Source organism: Ylistrum balloti, unplaced genomic scaffold (genome assembly GCF_031769215.1).
Source record: "Ylistrum balloti isolate Yb309-2 unplaced genomic scaffold, AGI_CSIRO_Ybal_v1 Utg371468, whole genome shotgun sequence".
Classification (NCBI taxonomy): Eukaryota; Metazoa; Mollusca; class Bivalvia; order Pectinida; family Pectinidae; genus Ylistrum; species Ylistrum balloti.
In genome coordinates, this window is record NW_026782765.1 from 150,402 (window position 1) to 170,134 (window position 19,733).

A 19,733-nucleotide genomic window follows, 5' to 3' on the forward strand; every position below is an offset into this window, starting at 1 on the left:
ACTTGTGTACAAGCCTCAAGTTATGTTACTTATGTGACCGTCCTTGACATGTTGTGTATTGGGCTCTTGCCATTTATTCTATATCCGTTTATATTTGATATTTGTAAATGAATATTCTCCAGTGATCAATGTTGCAGAAATTACTCGTCTCACCATTTTGTCTTTAGTATAGTAGATCTATCATGTTATACATACTTACATTGTGCTCTAATTCAGTGACATTTGACATTATCTGGTGACGTCGAGGTAAATCCAGGTCCCTTATCTACAAGTACATCTGACTCGTCCGTCTCCAAAACTACCAGTGACTATATTGGTACCAATACAAATCATTTATTTGTTCATCTGAATGTTCAAAGTCTCAAACAAAAGCTCGATATTTTAGATTTTGAACTAAAAAATATTAACAATTTCGTTATTCACCGAGACCTGACTAAACGTTTGCGATAAGTATACAGATTTAATCTAAGCTACGCCGATTCATTCTGTTTTGTTAAGAGAGAAGTAAAATGCAGTAAATTTGAACACTCTCATTGAAGTAGAAGATATCAATGTGTCTGTTAAAAATTTTATAAACACTCTCCTTGATATTGCTTAATTGTGTATTCCCGACAAATTTGTTACAATCGGATCAAACGAAGCTCCTCGGATGTCGAACGAGACTAATTAGGAAACGTAAACATAAGAAAGTCAAACGTTGTCTTAGCGATGCTCATTGGGTAAAATATCGCCGTATTCGTAATAAATACTACAGAGTCAAATATATTGAAACCGTTCATTAACTATTACCAAACTCTGGAAACCTCTTCTTCACGATAATACCTCTACCTTTGATGATTATGAGAAAGCTTGTTAATTAAATGACTTCTTCTGTGCCCATCCTAATATTACTGGTTAGTGTAACAATAGTTTTTCTGATATCAATACATATGTTGTCGATGTAAGAGATGTTATACTTAACCTTGATTGTTCTAATGCTATTAGCCCAGATCTAGTGAAACCACGTTTACTTAAAGAACAAGGCAATTCAACAAATTATAGGCCTATATTTTTATTATCTATAGTTGTTAAATTGATGGAAAAGTGCGTCTTTTAACATGTTAATATGATTTCCTGCAAGACAATTCCCTCTTATCCGCTCATCAGTCTGGATTTAGACATGGCGATTCCCCTATCAACTTCTTGTTAAAGAAATACGAATGGTCTTTTTGTGATATAAGCAAAGCATTTGATCGGGACTTTGCATGAAATTGGTCTTAAGGGAAAGCTGGTGTTCTCCAGGACTCCATTCTCGGGCATCTTTTGTTCTTAATTTTTATCAATGATATTGTTTAAGATAAAAATGATATCATAAAATTATTCGCAGACGACACCTCCTAGTACATTTTTATCGATTCCTAGAGGTCTGTGCCAGCATTTGAATAGCGACCTTAGTCAAGTCAATGACTGGTCCAAACAGTGGTTGGTAAATTTTAACCGTGCTAAAACCGAAAAACAACTTCAGATAAAAATACTTTTTTTTATTTATCATACAACAAAAAGTGAAACTGGAACGAAGGTCCTATATACAATGGTGACCATCTATTACTCATCTTCTGGATTTCTGATGATCTAAGATCTAATCTACTGACTTACCTCTGACAGTCGACTAAGGTAATCTGCACCTACATTGTCTCCACCGTGGATAGATTCAATCCTGAATTGGTAGTCCTGTCATAGCAAAGTCCATCTCATGATCCTTTAGTTCAGCAGCTTGGCTTTGTTCATATACACCAGCGGCTGGTGATCCGTCTGTAACACGAACATCCGTCCGTACAAGTATGGATGGAGCATAAGCGATTGGATAACTATCTGTTTCCCATTCCTGTAGTAGAACAGCTCCAAGTCCTACGTTTGACGCATCTGTTCGGAGAATGAATGTCTTCTGGCAGTCCGGCTAGTGTAACACAGGGGCCTGAATCAACTTCAATGACTTCAAGGATTGAAAAGCCTGCTCCTGTTCACTTCTCCAAACTACTTGATTAGGCTGTCCTTTCTTTGTCAGATCTGTCAAGGGCTAAGCTATAGTTGAAAAGTTGGGAACAAACCGTCGATAATAACTGACTAGTCCGAGAAATGACCTCACCTGTTTCTTGGTTTTTGGTATGGGTGCTTCCCGCACTGCCCGAATCTTACCTGGATTTGGACGTAACTCACCATTTCATACTCAGTGTCCGAGAAAATCCAAATTGTTGAACCCAACCATACACTTTGATGGTCGAGCTGTCAGTCCAGCTTTTGGTAGACGTTCAAATAACTCCCTTAACCTATCGAGATGTACTTTCCAGGTCTCTGTATGAATCAATATATCATCTAAGAAACTGTCAATGTCTCTCATACCTCTCAGGAGAACTCTCATCATGCGATTGAATGTTGCTGGAGCGTTTACCAGTCCGAATGGCATAACTAAGAACTGATATAGTCCATCCGGCGTAAGAAAAGCTGTGTATTCCTTACACTCTGGTTTACTTTGATCTGCTAATATCCCTTGCTAAGATCAATCTTGGTGAAAAACTTACTTCTTGAGATGTTTGAGAAAATTTCCTCTGGATCAGGCATTGGCTCTACAACAAATACTGTTAGTGTGCTCAGACGTCTGTAATCTTTACAAAACCTAATACTGTTGTCAGACTTCTTAACCAACACAAACGGATGATGCATAGGGTGATGTCTATGGCTCTATTACCACCATTTCCAACATAGTCTTGACCTCTGTATTTACCGTCTCCCTCATAGCATGAGGAACTGGATACGGCTTAGACCTGACTGGCTCATCTGTTGTCAGCTTGATTACATGCTCTCCAATCTTGCAGTGTCCCGGTAGATTATTGATTTTAGAAATATTTACCAAAGACTTGTGTGAAGTACAAAGAACAGAATCATTTCTTCAAAAAATTAAAATATTAGTAGTACAGAACAAATGCATAAGGGGTATGTTTTTGTCGGTCGTAGTGAAAAATGAAGAAGCAAGACGATTATCTAAGAAAATACTTTTTAGGTTTGAGAGCATAACAATAAAGGTTAAATATAAGATAAGTCGATCACGTCAATTGGCTACTACAGTGAACCTCTACAGTTTTCGAAGTGAGAAACTAAATCGCTTGGGTCGAAACCCCTTTAATTAACGTTAACTACATGTGGGATGCAGATTATTCCGATGTATCTAACATCAAGCAGCATAACAAACAACGGTGTGTGTTTTTCACTCCTTATCATCTATCATTTGTCTCGGCGTGCTTTTGGTAAAGTCTCTTTAAAAGCCAACACCATTTAAGTCATGTAATATGCCTCAAAGAAAACATCCAAACGACAATACCCATCTCCCTGACTTCCACAAAGATTGACCTAATCTAGATCGTTTGGACGCTTCGCTCACACACTTGATAGTCTTAGATGACGGAAGTGGATGCAATCGTGACGTTGTTTATTACGAAGAAAAGTCATTACAGACACGTCAGCGTGGTATACATCATACATTTTTTTTTTAAAACAACACCACAGAAACATCAGTCGTAACGCCCAATGTATCGTATTGACGAAAAACTCTAAAGACGCTTCGTAAAGACGTCTGTCTCAACAGATGTTTCTTGGAGGAAGCACTCTTCTGCGAGAAGCTTACGATGACGCAACTTCTAAACCCCACGCCTATTTGCTTATAGATCTGAAACAAGATACTCATCCTGACCACAGATTGCGTACCGAAATATTTCTCGTACAATATCAATATACCCTTAAAATTTTATATAAGGTAACCGCCTATCGAGAGAATATTCAAACTTTCGAAACATGTCCTCGTTTCTAGAATAATACTTGTCACGGGTATATCGATCCTCAAAAAGGGCGACGTAGGTCTCCTTTATTGTATTTGTGAGTGCTTTCAAAACATATTACAAAGTCGGGTGCCATTGACGAATCAAAAGTAGAGACGGGTGACACTTCGAAAAGTCGGTCAGTAAATAATTCAAGAGACTGCCGTTAAAATAAAGGAAGCACATCGTCTAAAGGGAATGTTTCATTCAGGCACGGACACACATAATCTAACCGTTAGCAACCAAACTCTTGAGGTGACTGTTCCAGGGAAGATGAGAAAGAAAAGACATTGACGGTGATATGTCAAACATCTTAAATCGAGACGATCTTCCGTTAGACGATATAATGACGTTAGACAATCAAACCAGGAGTACATGGCCAGATACCGGCAATACAGACACGACAGTGATAAACCTATATATATAATCGTACAGAGTGTACCGAAAACTTCACGTTCTAAATAGGAAATCTTGATGAATCGATTGAAAGACGTCATCAGTTGGAACGAAAAGGGGGAATGCGGATGTAAAGGGTAATCAGTGATTCCGGGTTCGAGTTCAGTAGACTTAATAGGTAATGCCGCGCTGCACAGAACTCTGAAACACGTCAATCCCGAGGGTACGAACACTTTTATGACAGCTCTCAGACACGTAAACATTCCTCAGAGTTGGTTAAGTAATAAGTTGTATTTAGAAAAGATGACGTAACTTCCACTCCGTTCAAAATATTCCGGTTATTTCTTGTGGCACGGCAAAGAATCCTGGAGACTCATCGAACGGAATATCTAGCCATACAACAAACAATAGAAATATTGACAAAGATATGGTGGAATGGAAAGATGATGACAATGATGACGAAACCGGTTACAGCACTACTATTTCATTCGAAACTCCCGGATTACAAATGCCAATTTCCCGTCGACCAATATCAGAAACTTTGAAAAACTGGGAGATATATTACCCTTCAGATTAACATTTCAAATGAAGAGCTAGTCAAAAGGACAAACTGGGTCAAAATATAACAAAACCAAAAATCACGCACACAAAAAAGTTCACCAAGTCTACGGACAATACATGTAATGTAGAGACTAAGTGCGACAGCAGCTTGTCTATGACCATTCATCAACATCGCAATTGCTTAATCCCTCTGAGTTTGCTTTAAGCGTGGCATCTCGGTCAATGGCGAAATCAAAATGCCAATGTATGAAGTATCGGTTGAAATTATTCGTTTGAAACAATCAGGCTTGGCGTGATCACGCCGCGTGATTTGGTGTAAAGAGGCTCACAAAGTCAGAAAATGACATCGCCATGCTTGGCTGATTTTAGGGCAGGTTTTCGAGAAATTGTCGAAATCGTTCTCGATGTAATACATATCCAAATATTCAATTATTTCCCTACAGTTTAGGTGTGCTGCATGGGGGAACTTAGTGCATTTCTCTCTTTTATTAGTATATGTATCGTTGCTTTAATAAGAACATCATTTAAAAAGTATTGTGGGAGAAGTGTTTTTATAAACAAATTTCTTTTGCGTGTATTATGTTGCTGTAATATTGTGTTGTAGGATTTCTGTTATAAGCTCTGTTCCCGATAGTCGGAAGACTTAAGGGAGAAAAGAGTTTGAATATTGAAATGTTGAGCACGTTGGGTTTTAATCCTGTTCTACATGTATTCTTAAGTATAGACAAAGGCTTGAACCTCGAGGATTTTAATGTATATATGATATGCATATATAACACTTTACAAAGACAGCTTGTGTTTTCCTATATTTACAAAGTTTCATGAAGTGAAGTTTACAAACAACGAAATCGTTAATGGTACAGTACCGATGTTTGGTCGGTGTGTTGTGACAAAACGGTTTGAAGACTTATTCAAATGACAACCAGATGGCCACGTGTTTTCCTTTTCTGCATACGACATCATGAGGTCACAGGTTAACTGCTCCCTGTTGTGGCGAATTTTCTCACACAGCTTGTATCGTTTACAACCCTTTATACACTGTAACACACCAATGGTGTCTCAGTGCATAAAAGACTTGTAGAGTCTGTTTGACTTTTGGTCAATGTGTAAATCACTGATACACATATCATTACCTTCTATAAGTAAAAAGGTCTTGAAGAAAGTTGTCAACAGCATAAGACGCTGGATTGGAAAACGAGACATCTGTGACGTGTTCTCTATGGTTCTTGCCAGTCGTCACTGGAAATTCCAAATCGCTAATCCCACCCCAAACGGGATGTAACAATATTCTGATAAACTATATATGTATAGAGGAATATGCGTATCTGGCTCAGGGACATTTGCTATGTTTGAGTAAGCACTGTGACTATATGCTATCTCTGCTGTGACAGATATACAAGTGTATGTTTGCATTAGTTGACTATGGTGATATATACATGACTATTCTTGAATGCATATTATGTAATATCATTTGTAAAATTGCATGTTTTCAACAAGTTGATTATGATGAAATACTCACGACCGTTGAATGTATGTTATGTTATCTGCCATTATTGAAAATCTCATGTAACCATCGTACGCGTTGATATTTCAAGCTAACAGCTCACGAATAGATTATCTCTCAGTGCCAAACCCAGATATTAAAGAATAATACCAGGATAGAGTTTATAGTCGAACAGGTAAATTTACCTGTAAAACTTGGTGTACTCGGGTAATCAGTGATTGACACTACTTCATTTTCTATTTAAAAAAACTAATGACACATTTTGTAAAACATAGATTTGAAATATATATATTGTGATAACTTCTTTACACGATGCATAGGTACAAAATTCACACCTAGTACTATATATTGGTACTATTTACCGCAATAGTATTTGGTAAAGTAATTAATGCTGGTGCAATGAGATGAAGTCAACCATAGAGTTTTAACCAGAGGATTATATCCCTGGGTTGATTTTACAAAGTTCTGTGGTGGAACAGGCTTTTGGTAAAGTAATCCCTAATTGGGTCTTCCCTGTACTCTGTCTAGCCACCGGCTAAGGTGTGCTACATCCGTGGTTGTGTACACTGGGTGCCTGACCTCTGATGCAGATCCCGGGAAAGTAAATAAGTGATGTTTGGAATGCTGAGAGGGAGGGATTATTATTTTCTCCCACCATTCACAGTCGTGTCTCCCGTTTTAGCCGGGAAAGATCAGCTTGTCACCCCCTAGGGGAAGATAGTCTCGTGCCGATTACCTCGTGCTAAACCGGAAGTTCGACCGGAACTACTTCTGGATTGTAAACAAACATCGTCTGCTAGTATCCTGAAGCAAATTCAAATTGAAGATAATAGAATTGGTACCAATCATGAACTTCAAAGTAGGAAGTGTGGTGAGAGTAGGTGCAAATGGCAGAATTGGGAAAATAGTTGACACTTTTCGCCCCATAGGAACATATTTTATGTTTAAAGTCCAAATGTTTGACACCGGTGATATTGTTACGGCTTCAAAACATGAACTTGTAAAAGGGATGTCAGACGAGGAATTCTCGGAAGAATTTCAATTCTTGTTCGATTCGTTCCACGACACAGTTACTAGATCTAATGCTCTCCCTCCAGCACCCTGCCCACCCCCACAACAAGTCACTTCCCCGCAGACCTCCCTCTCAAGTGATACCTGTACTGAAACTGAAACTGAAAGCAAGAGATTTGTCCCAATGAAGGACGAAAACATCGTAGATTTTGTATCTGAGCACGAAAACAAAAGCACACTTAAAAAAAACGCTCTGTAACGTAAATTTGTTGAGAAAGTTGTTAATTTCTGAAGATGAATCACGTCCAATTCACGAAATACCACCAAACGATCTGGATCGGTATTTAGCAAAATGTTTCATTTGTGTCCGTCAGAAGAACGGTACCGAATACCAGCCAGGCTATTTGCGTGGAATGCTTGGATCATTTGAACGTTACCTAAAGAGACACAAATATGGTACAAGCGTTATCAGCGGATTCGAGTTTTCAGGTACGAAGGAGGCACTGCTATCGAAACAGAAAGACTTGGGAAAAAAAAGGACACGGAAATAAACCTCAAGACCGCATCGAAGACAAGGACATCGACACACTTTACACTAACGGACAATTAGGAAATTCCACACCTGCTACTTTATTGAACACTCTCTGGCTAAACAACACACTGTACTTCGGGATGAGGGGAGGGGGAGAAGAACATCGATCACTCTGTTGGGGGGATATTGAACTGTGCTATCACACTGACACAAGATTAGAATAATTAACTTACAATGAAAGGCAGACAAAAACAAGGACAGGAATCGACTTAAACAACATCCGACCTAGCAAACCACGAATGTATGCTACCCCTGAAAACAAGGACAGGTGTCCGGTGGAATGCAACAAAGTATTTAGTGATCGAAGGCCAGCCAATTACTGTAACAGAGATCACCCCTTTTATCTCGCGCCCGTCACATGTGTATCAAAACCAATTCCCAATCAGCAATGGTTTTTGAGAGGTCCTGTCGGGAAACATAAATTAAGCCAGTGTGAATATGTCACGCATCTGCCTGGCGATGAAAGACTCGAAATTCCCTGCCATGTGCACCGGTCGCGGTCGGCTACACTGATCACGACCTGTAACGTACGCTTTGAAGGGACAGGGAGAAAAACGACTGTTTATATATGAATATGGTATATTTAGCATCTGTTGATCGATCCATTGATATATAATATCAGAAATACTATATTGTAAATGAATAATTAATAAATATCATTGATTTTTTTACGATCTATATTATGTTGCGTAATGATTTACATGCAAACAGTGACGTCATGAAACGTGAATGGTGATATTCATGCGCCATTCAAACACTTGTACCGTGGGATTTTTTTTTTTTTTTTTTACGTCGTGGCGGAAATAAACGGGTGGGAGAAAAATAATCATCCCCTACCCTCAGTGGATGTGACAGAGAAATCTCCAACCCTCGGGGTGATTTTTTTGTAGTCTAACCCTCGGCAGAGCCTCGGGTACGACAACAACAAAAATCACCCCTCGAGTTGGAGATTTCTCGATCACACCCTCCTTTATTTCCTCCAAAATGAAGATTTATCAAGTTTATATGTACAATTGATTAACGCAAATTAAGTTGATTACAATAACATCATCATTCTATTATACACTGTTAATTCTTCAAAGCTATATGCTGCTTTATATATATACGATTTCCATTGCGACTTGCTCGGAAAAACTGCGTTTGCTAAATACACAATTAAAAAGTCAAACAAATCTTTTTTGTGTAGTATTTTCTCTGTATCGGGAATAAATCCACCTTGACCAAACTCGTGTATACTATACATAAATAAACATTTACTACCGATGAAGGGAAGGTGTGAACGACACACTTACTATAGTATTGAACAAAGTATTGATACTATTGTATTGAAGTATTCAAATAATCGAGTCAAGTATACAACGACCTCTGTGATTGGTCGGGGGCGGAGTTTAGACAACCTGAATAGTTGATCTGACACCCAATTTGTTCCGGTAGGCGGAGTTATTGTACACTATCAGTTACATAACAATTACTAAGTAATCGCTGGAAAAATGTCCGACGACGGCAACAGTACGCAAAATTTTCTTCGACGAAATTATGTCCGATACGAACGATATGGGGAATCCTGTTTTTGTACAAGGCGATGTGGTTGTGATGGATAATTGTGGATTCCATCACCATAGACAGGGAGAGCGCATTTTAAGAAATATGCTGAAAGAATATGGCGTGTCCCTGGTTTTTCAGCCGCCTTATTCCCCGGAATACAACGTAACTGAATATGTATTCAATGTCATGAGACAGAGGCTTCGGGCAAATACCCGACTTGTGTCAGAATTTCTGGAACTTGCAGTAGTAAATGCTCTAGATATTCCGCCCAACCAACTTCAAAGTTTTTTCACATGTTGCGGATATGTATAATTTTCGATGGAAAGATAAAAAATAAAATAAAAAATATATGGGACCACAGAATTCCTTTATTTTTTAATGCAGTATGAATTATCGGCATATATCAGGAGGTCCCAGGTAATTCGTAATTCTTTGTTACATATAATAGAGCTTGGGCTTAAACCGAAATATTTTGAGCCAACCCCCCCCCCCCCCTTTCAAAAAATAAATATATAAATAAAACTAGTACAGAATGACTATATGACTATATTCACTGTTAAGATGTTATGAATTCTCCGGTCCCAGTGATCTAACCTGTTGATATATATTTTGTAGGTAAATATGGAAAAGCAAGGTATCATTGGGTGTAGAACAAAAAAATGGGACAACCCAATTAGGTCTGATCTGAAGCCACCTGTGACTTGGACTCTTCCAATTAACGTCTCGCGACAGTCGAGTGTTTGTAAAATGCCGATGTCTGCACAGTATTTTTTCACCTGGCTCCACCCACAATCGATCTAGACCTTTGCTCTGCCAATCAGAGAGCTTGTTGCATAAATTTAAGGAATTCGATTGGTGAAGTACTTCAGTACAATACTATCAATACTTTGTTCAGTACTACAGTACTTGAAACGTTCACACCTTCCCTTCATCGGTAGTAAGAAATATGTCATGTGATAAATACTTAACAATTCATCCTACAGAGTAATATCAATGTGCGCTTCAACAGAAGTCCACCCGATCAAGGAGTTTGCCATGTCTGTTCTAGCTCTAGTGCTGAAATCTTGTATCGATTTTACAATAAAATTCTGAGTGCGTTCTAATTTACCAAGCTCTGATTTTGTTGTTTGCCATAATCCACATCCAAATAAAGCTGAAGGGTACACATATGAATTAGAATTATGCTCCAAATTATATCTGACACATTCTTAAAGATTAAAAGACGTACACAAACTACACATGTTCTTCTGGTAGGCAGATTGTTGTCTATTAGGAAACGCATCAATGTCTAACAAGGAATCCATTCTTTGAGCCAGAATCGACTCGAAAATTTTGAAGAAAACTGGTATCAAAGTTTTACCTCTATAACTGTTGGGGTCATTTCTGGGTTTCCCCTAACTTTTATAAAAAGTAAAAAATTGTACTCGTTTTCCAAGCTTTTGGTATTTGTTCATGTTTAATAATTAAAATGAATTATTTAGTTATATAAGTAAGCAAGTTATCTCCTCCATATTTAATATGTTCATAAATCAAGTTATCACAACCACCAGTTGTGTTGCTTTTAAGTTTCATACAAGCACAACACTTAAAATATCTGATAAAAACGTATCTTTTTCTATGTGAATATCATTTTGGATTTCAATAATCTTGAGTCATATATTTTGAGCAAAATTGTCGTCAAATGACTCAAAAGAGTTATCATTACCAAAGCATGTACTGAAATGTTTACCCCAGGCTTCTGGTTCACGTATAGTAATACCATTATACGTCATATCTGTTTGGCAACACCCAGCGTTTCGACAAATATTCTTAAAATGTTTCAAAAAGAGTTCTTGGTCGACATCACCAGATTTATCGAGCTCGAAGAGGTCGTCTAAATATGGTTTTAATCGACTTGTAAATTTTAAACAAATAAATTTCGCCTCTTGGTCAACCTGATGCGATTCAAGTTGACCTTTTGGAAACCGCCTCACTATGGAGAAGTGATACTTTTTTGTTCCATTATGGTTTCAAATATTTCTTAAAGGAACTTCTATTTATCGACCTCTCTGCAGCCTCAAGTAAACAAGATTGGATATGACCGTAAAAACATCTACGTCATCTACTTCTGTATCATCTTCAGGAGTTCATTAACAGTTTTCTGGTAAAGATCAATCGATCCATTTATTACTGCATCTCTCCATTTAAATCTCACAAAAATGGGACTTCACGTTTTACTATGATTTTTTAAGAATATTCATTGTACACATTACCGTTATATGATCAGATACATTCAGTTCATTTAAAACTTCACACTTGACAACCAAATATAAACAGGAAGACTCGATAATAATGTGATCAATAGTAGTAGTGCGGTCTGTAGCAGGAAAATACGTGTACTTCGGACCTTTACACATCTCTGATACGGTTACTGAAGTCATATTTACATCACCTAAGAATGACTAAGAATAATTTGAATGATCTATCGTTCTCAACAAATTTACACCGACTACCATAAATTTGGACATTCATATCTCCCTGTATAATTACTTTTCCTTTTACATAATATACAGAAACTAACGATTCCAGCATATCAATATGCTCCACAAAAACATATATCGACCTGGAGGGTGCAGGCATGTAAACCGAAAAGATAAATATATATTCGATACCCGGCAATTTAATTTAAAGTCCTTATATTCCTGGACTTTTAGTAATAATTTCTTGTATTCTCAAGTGATCTCTAAACAATACACACACTCCACCTCTAATATTACACCTGTAGCGAAACGGGTCTAGTTCTTGAATAGGTTTAACAAAATAACTATAGCCCGTGCTTTTAAATGAATCAAAAAAGGACAAGTTACATTCCCTGATCCAGTGCTCAGAAATACTTCATATATGGCATACTTCTCTAAAGAGGTAAGGAGGTAAGGGATTCCAGTCATAATACCTTCGATGTTCCAACACATAAGCTTTAGATTATCTTGTGTCTTCATGTTGATTTTGGAAGGCACCTCGAGTTAACCACTCACATGGACACTATCTGGCCAGAACGATGGATCTTCATTTCGGTTTATGAAATTTCCATCATCAGTTACATTGAGTTGAGCCGAAGCAGTACGTTTCCAAGACTACGAGAAATACCGTACATAAAAATATTTGAAAGAGTTCGTGGACAGATAATCGCAAAGTGCCTCAGCTGATGACTTCAACTTGTCTATATCATGTATGTAGTATCATCTTTCTCGTCTCCATTTTGTTGATGTGAATCCGACAAAGCTAGAACTAGAGCGTGTTGCCGACTGCGGCGCTTAAACAGCTGCCTTCTCCATATTATCTGGACCGCACACGGAAGAAGGAAAATGAGCTGGAATCGGGACTTCTGTCTGTGTTTAGGTTCCTTTATATTTTTCCTGCTCTTTTTGCAGGGTGTCATTCTTATTCGACTTGAGGAGAGTGTTATCTCTTACTACATCAGCCTTCGAAGTCAGATCTCGAAGTAGACTGTTCTGAGGTTTAGAGGTACTCAGTTGTGATGGATAAGGATGTGGAGGCGGTTGTGCGGGTTCCTGATTTCTGTTTTGTTCTCCAGTTACGTTAGGAGTCATATGTTCTGAATGTCCCCCTTTTCCTGTTTCATTTGTCTCTTGATGTCGTTTACTTGTTTCTGCAATGCCACCATTGTCTGTTTATTACGTTCGCTGTTTTGTGTTGTCAATTCAAGACTTTTGTTCGTTTCCATGACATCCTCTACACAGTTCTTAGTTGTTTGAAGGACGTATTTCAGTGTATTTTTTAACCTTCGATTCCGCTTGAGAGATCATCATTGAATCTCTGAGCAATTATCTCGCAATTAGTTGTTTTTGTCCATGTCTCGTCAAAATGCTCTTTTGAATTACGCACTACTTTAATCTAACACATGCTCTTCCAGTTCTTTGTTGTTTTCGTTGAAATAGTTGAATTCTTCTGTTTGTAAATCAAGTTTTACTAGTAGTTCACTGTTTTCTTTCTCTTAATTTGCATTGTTTTAATTTCCTCTGTATACTCTTTTGCCCTTTCTTTAGTATTTTCTTTTCCCTTGCACAAGGTTTCAGCTGTGTATTCATACATTCAACATCTGTACATAGAGATTTATCGTCTACTTTCAAGTTATGAACGTTAGACTGTAAAGTTACACCGGCTTCTCTCAAAGCTTTTATACCGTTAACTTCTATGTTTACAGAGGCTACCTTTTGAGAAGATTCGTGGGTTTTTTTTTTTTTTTTTTCGTTTTGAAACAACCCCACTAAACTCCTCGGTATACTCTCCGACCAAAGCTCGAAGTAACACGAAACAATCTCTAGCAAGTTTGGACTCTCTTACGGAGAAGACATTATTTGATAAAAAGAATCCTTTTCAGAGGCTAACTTAAAAAGTTTATACCTTTACTGTTCGAGATCTGGTTCACTGTCATGGGTTATGGACCGTATCAGTTCAACTAGCAATGCTCTGGGTTTGTCAATAATTTACCTCAGTTCATTGAGGTACCCAGGTATATCATTTGAGTTGGCATTACTAGATTCAAAAAATGGAACATGTGAAAGGTCGTTTTCATTTGGTGTATAGATAAAGGATTCATCGTCGTTACTTTGTCTGTTTTGCCATGAACTAAATGACTGGATAGGAGTAAGCTCCGTGTAAATAGGACGTTCCGGGTGTGACAATAGGTTGCTCATTGTGTAATGCCATCAATATCGAGTATTAACTATCGTAATATGTACGACAGTGTCCGATTACCTTGACGGCCATCTCTGTAGGAAAAACACCCCACCTAAGGTCAGAACTAAGGTGTTGATACAGTGAACTATCTTTGGTCACTGGAGCGGTCCTACGTCAGTATCTGGAACCAAATTCTAATTTCCACTCAAGTCAGTGACTGAGGAGTTCAAGGTAACCAAGGTTCGACAGGTCATCATGCTTAGTGATAGCGTAGACGACAAGGTCAGAGGATTAAGTGTAGAGACAATGACATGAAGGAACTGGCACGCCAAGCAGGTACTTGACATAGCAGTCCAGACTGCAGTATGCAGAAATCAGTGTAACTGTGGCATCAGGTCGCCTTGGCATGGAAGCCTTTTCCATTGAGTTAGTGATAACCACACGAAAAACTCAGGGACATGGCTCAGGCAGGGATCAAAATGATGGATAAGGACGTTAGGCAAGTGAATTCTAGGGCTTAAGCTGTCAGTCGCCATAAGCGCAAATGGTGAAAATGAACACTCTTTGGCGATTTAAAATTGCATTGGCGAAAGTGTGAAATTGCCAAAATACACCGATATTTCACTGTCCCAATGACTAAAATCGCCAGTCATGGGCATGTCAAGCTCTACTTTCCAGACACATTGGCACTGGCAAAAAGGTGTAATTATCTCACTCCCTCCTATCGTCTCAGGCACGAGACTCATATTACAGGTAAGGGGCCATGGGTCTGCCTGTACCCTCAGACGATCAATACAAACACTCTTAGTTAATGATCGTTAATAATTATTATCCTATGACAATGATTGGGGACCATTACTTCATAAACAAACACTGTTTATCACTGTCACGGTATTGATGCAACAGGTTCAAAGTAGAGCGTGAAAAATCATCTAGGTAACAAAAACATGCAGCTGTGAGAATCGATCAGTCCCTGGTTGGCCTGACCAACCAAGTCGGTGCACCTCTGGAGGACGTCGTGGAGAGCATCGCAACGTCTGAAGGAGGATCAACCTGATGACTGGCTAGCATTGGATTACTCCAGTGAATTCATGGTTCTGTCAAAGTACATAATGTATATATGTTTAGTAGATTAATTTCGGATTTAAATTAAATGAATGCACATATGTACGTATGAATAAGAATGCCGTGCGATAGTCATTTCTGTTGACAAAAGTTCACTGCTGTAATTGTACACCACAGACAACTTAATCATGGTCGCTAGATGTATGCAGCCATATTTTATAATTATATATTTGTTTCATTTATCCGGGTAATTTTTTTTTTTTTTTTTTGTTAGTTAAGTTATAATTTGGAATTTTCATTTGTTCTTAGTGTTGTTTGACTTTCAAATGCAAATAAGGTTATGAGTGTTGTATCTTCATATGTTCTGTATTGGTTTAAAAAAACCTGTTCTATCATTCCAAGTTATCTACCTCTAGTTGCCTAACCTACATGTAGTGAGTTCAAAGACACTAACCAAGATCTCATTCTAGAATCCGACTGAATCATATATTCATGCTGGACCAAGAGGACTCACTTATTAGTAGCCCTTCATTCAATTATGTTACAGAACCAATAGCAACCACAGTGACCTTTTGGTTATCAAGATGTCATTTGAAGATTTTAACATGTTTACAATGTGACCTTGAAAGTGGGTCAAGATCAATCATTTTAACAATCTTTGTAGTCCATCATCCCAGTATAAGGACCCAGGGCTTTTCAGTTATTAGGGACAGACAAGACACGACGCCTAAAGGTCGTCCTGACCTTTCTTTTGCTCTTAATGATAAGACATTTGAACATTCCTTTGCAGAAATAGCAATGATTATCTTTACCTGCCAAATTCATAATCAAATGAACACAAGGAGAGACCAAAGGGAACATATGTATGAAATTTGAGAGACATTCATTTAGTACTTCATATGAAATAACAATAAAACTTTTACTAGGCAAAACTCAGATGGTTGCCGGTGGGTCGTTTTGGGTTTTTTCAGCAGTCCCTAACCCACACAGGCACAACTAGGGACCGGAAGGAACCTGTATATGGCATTTTAGAAAGATTTATACAGTAGTTCTCAAGAAATAGCGATAACAAACTTGCAAAGTCAAAATCCAAGATGGCCGTCTGTCGGCCATTTGTGTTTCTGATAATTCCCAGAAAATTAAATGGGCACAAACAGGGACCAAGGTGAGCCTACATATGAAATTTAAGAAAGATCCATCGAGTACTTTTCAAGAAATAGCGATAACAATCTTCATTGAAAAAAATCCAAGATTGCTGCCTGTCGGCCATTTTGGTTTTTTTATCAGGCCCAATATCAAACAAGCACATTTAAGGACCAAGGGGAACCTACATATGCAATTTGACTAAGATCCATCCAATACGTCTAATGAAATAGCGATAACAAATATTGCTAACGGATGGGCGACGGACCACGGACGCAGAGCGATTTGAATAGCCATCTGATGATGGAGGCTAAAAAGGTTGATGGACGGACATTGCAATATGACAAAGGTCAGTTGGCCCTCTGAACCATGGGAACTAAAAACTTGAGTCCTCTTCATGCATCAATGGTTCAGATCAGAGTTGCTTCCAATTATGTTGTAGCTTTATCTGAAAAGGCTTTAAAAGTTTACATGGATTCTCCTTGCCCTTCCGTTCTTCCTAAACCGAGCTAGATCCTCAGGTTACACCAATATATGTCCTATCATCTTTTGGATACACTTGACCAAACTTTCACTAAAACTTAACATTATTTCCCTTATTTGATATGTCCTCCTCCCTAAAGGCTGACAAGGTTTTCATTATGTCATCTGACCGGAAGGGCCATCATGCTTCGTCTGTCATGCGCTGACTTTAACATTTCAAACTTCTTAAGTTCCAATAGTGGAATTGAGCTCAAACTTACATGAAATGATCCTCAGATGATCCTGACCAATTGTTATTTTTTGGGTTTGTCTAAATCCAAGATGACCACTGTCCTGAAAACATATCTTAAAATTCTTCTCCGGTTCGACAGGTGCTATTGAGCTCAACATTAGTGGGAATGTTGATGAAAGGTAGCCAACAAAGTGTTGTTACTTTTCGACCTTGTCAAAACTTTGATAGGCAGTCATGGAGGCCATTTTGTAACAAGATTGCGCAATCATGGTTTCCCTGTGCAACACCTATTTCAAACTTCTCAAGTTTGACCAGCTGGATTAAGCTCCAACTTTAAATAGGTAACACTTGCTACCTACTCCTCACCAAAACTACCATCTGTTTCAGTGGAAACAGCTTCTTGGTAAGATTTAATTCAATTCAATTTAAGTAGAAAAATAACCCTTCTCCCTGCTTAGAGTTTTTATAGTCAGATAGGCCTCTTGTGTCATACAAAATGAAGTCTCCTTCGCCTAAGTATGTGTATAGACCTATTTTGTCAAAACCCATTATGTAGTAGCATGGTATTGTTGATAAAAGGATTGAGGGATACAAAGGATGCAGTGTATCATGGCATAAAATGAGGACCATTTTTATAAAGACAGGTTTTCCAACGTATGTTATCATGTTCACCCTAAAATGGATGCAGCAAGATCCTTAGCATCCAGATGCACTACAAACATAAAACAGCAGAAATTATGATTTGAATTAAATCATGATTTCACTTTCATTTCCAAAGAATACCAAGATAAGAATATCAGAATTCAATAATAATTTATTCTATACTTTGAAAACTGCAAAAAAGGACATATATGTAAAAGTACATGTATCATGTATTCAAACAAAAAAATGTAACAATGGGCAATTGTGTAATACACTCAATATGTATTTCAGGTGTCCATCATAAAGAAATATTGCCTGAAATTAACACAAAAATTACATTTATATATATCTGGATTCCCTCTACTCTTGATTTCCTTTGGCCAATATATAGCCAATTTGGTCATAATTTGGGAGTACAGGGTTTTAAGGATATTGATGGGACTAATTGTACCAGAATAGAGAGAATTGTGGATTAGTGAGGGGCCAGTTCAGTTAGATATCATTGTACTCATCAGCATCATCTTGGTGACACAGTCCTTCCGCAAAATGGAAGGAAGTACAAACTTTGAAAAACTTTAAAAGTTATATTTGGAAAATCTTAATACGCTAGTAAAATTACTCTTCAACTAAAATAATAAGCAGCTGCTTCAAGAAACAAGAGATCCCAGAGGGATCTTGGCGCCCACCATTTGAGGATCTGTTTTCAGTTCTTGAAGATTTGTTTATTTATTTTTTTGTTTGTTACAGGTGTTGTAAATGTTCATGAACTGGTCTTCATTGAATGTACTCAATGATGGCACAAGATATTTTTATTAAGCACCTATAAGCAAATATCATTTGAAAAAGATCCCAAAGTATTATTAGATAGCAGTCAGTTACAGGTGGATAATGGACAATATGCTTGTGCTGTATTACTGTCGACATCCAAGATGGCTGCCTGTGGGCCACCTTGATTTCAAATCAGTCCAAAAATGGTACAATGCACAACTAGGGACCAAGGGAAACCAATATCTATGAAATATCAGAAGGATCCATCCAGTACTTCCACAGATATAGCAGTAACAAGATTTTGCTCTCAAAATCCAAGATGGCTGCCTGTCAGCCATCTTGATTTCGGATCAGTCCAAAAAGGTATAATGCACAACTTGGAACCAAAGGGAACCTGCATATGAAATTTGAAAGATGGAAAGATCCATTCAGTACTTTCCAAGAAATAGCGGTAACAAACTTTTACATCCAAAATCCATGATGGCCACCTATCGGCCATCTTGAATTCGAATCAGTCCAAAAAAGGTACAATGCACAACTAGGGACCAAGGGGAAACTGCATATGGAATTTAAGAAAGATCCATCCAGCACTTTTCAAGAAATAGTGGTAACAAACTTTTACATCCAAAATCCAAAATGGCCACCTGTCGGCCATCTTGAATTCGAATCAGTCCAAAAAAGGTACAATGCACAACTAGGGACTAAGGGGAAACTGCATATGGAATTTAAGAAAGATCCATCCAGTACTTTCCAAGAAATAGCGGTAACAAACTTTTACTTCCAAAATCCAAGATGGCTGCCTGTCGGCCATCTTGAATTCGAATCAGTCCAAAAAAGGTACAATGCACAACTAGGGACCAAGGGGAAACTGCATATGAAATTTGAGGAAGATCCATCCAGTACTTTCTCAGAAATAGCGGTAACAAACTTTTACTTCCAAAATCCAAGATGGCCACCTGTCGGCCATCTTGAATTCGAATCAGTCCAAAAAAGGTACAATGCACAACTAGGGACCAAGGGGAAACTGCATATGAAATTTGAGAAAGATCCATCCAGTACTTTTCCAGAAATAGCGGTAACAAGAATTGTTTACGGACGGACGGACGGCCGGACGGACGGCCGGACGGACCACGGACGCAGGGCGATTTGAATAACCCACCATCTATTAGATGGTGGGCTAAAAAACATGTGTTGTAGTTGTAAGCACCCATGAGCTCAACAATTATCTTTTTGAATTGAAGTTGTTTATACAAGAAAGTTTTG

At 38.1% G+C, this 19,733-nt stretch overlaps 1 protein-coding gene across 1 annotated transcript in view; it reads right to left on the reverse strand.

Annotated features, from left to right (window-relative positions):
* Positions 1-1,690: 1,690 nt before the first annotated feature.
* LOC132562632 (retinoblastoma-associated protein-like) overlaps positions 1,691-19,733 on the reverse strand; it is a 75,025-nt gene continuing 56,982 nt past the window's right edge. The window contains exons 28-29 of the mRNA XM_060227385.1: positions 2,726-2,924; positions 1,691-1,936 (exon numbers count right to left, since the gene is read on the reverse strand). Coding sequence (XP_060083368.1) covers positions 1,691-1,936; positions 2,726-2,924 — 445 coding nt within the window. The remainder of the gene's footprint in view (positions 1,937-2,725; positions 2,925-19,733) is intronic.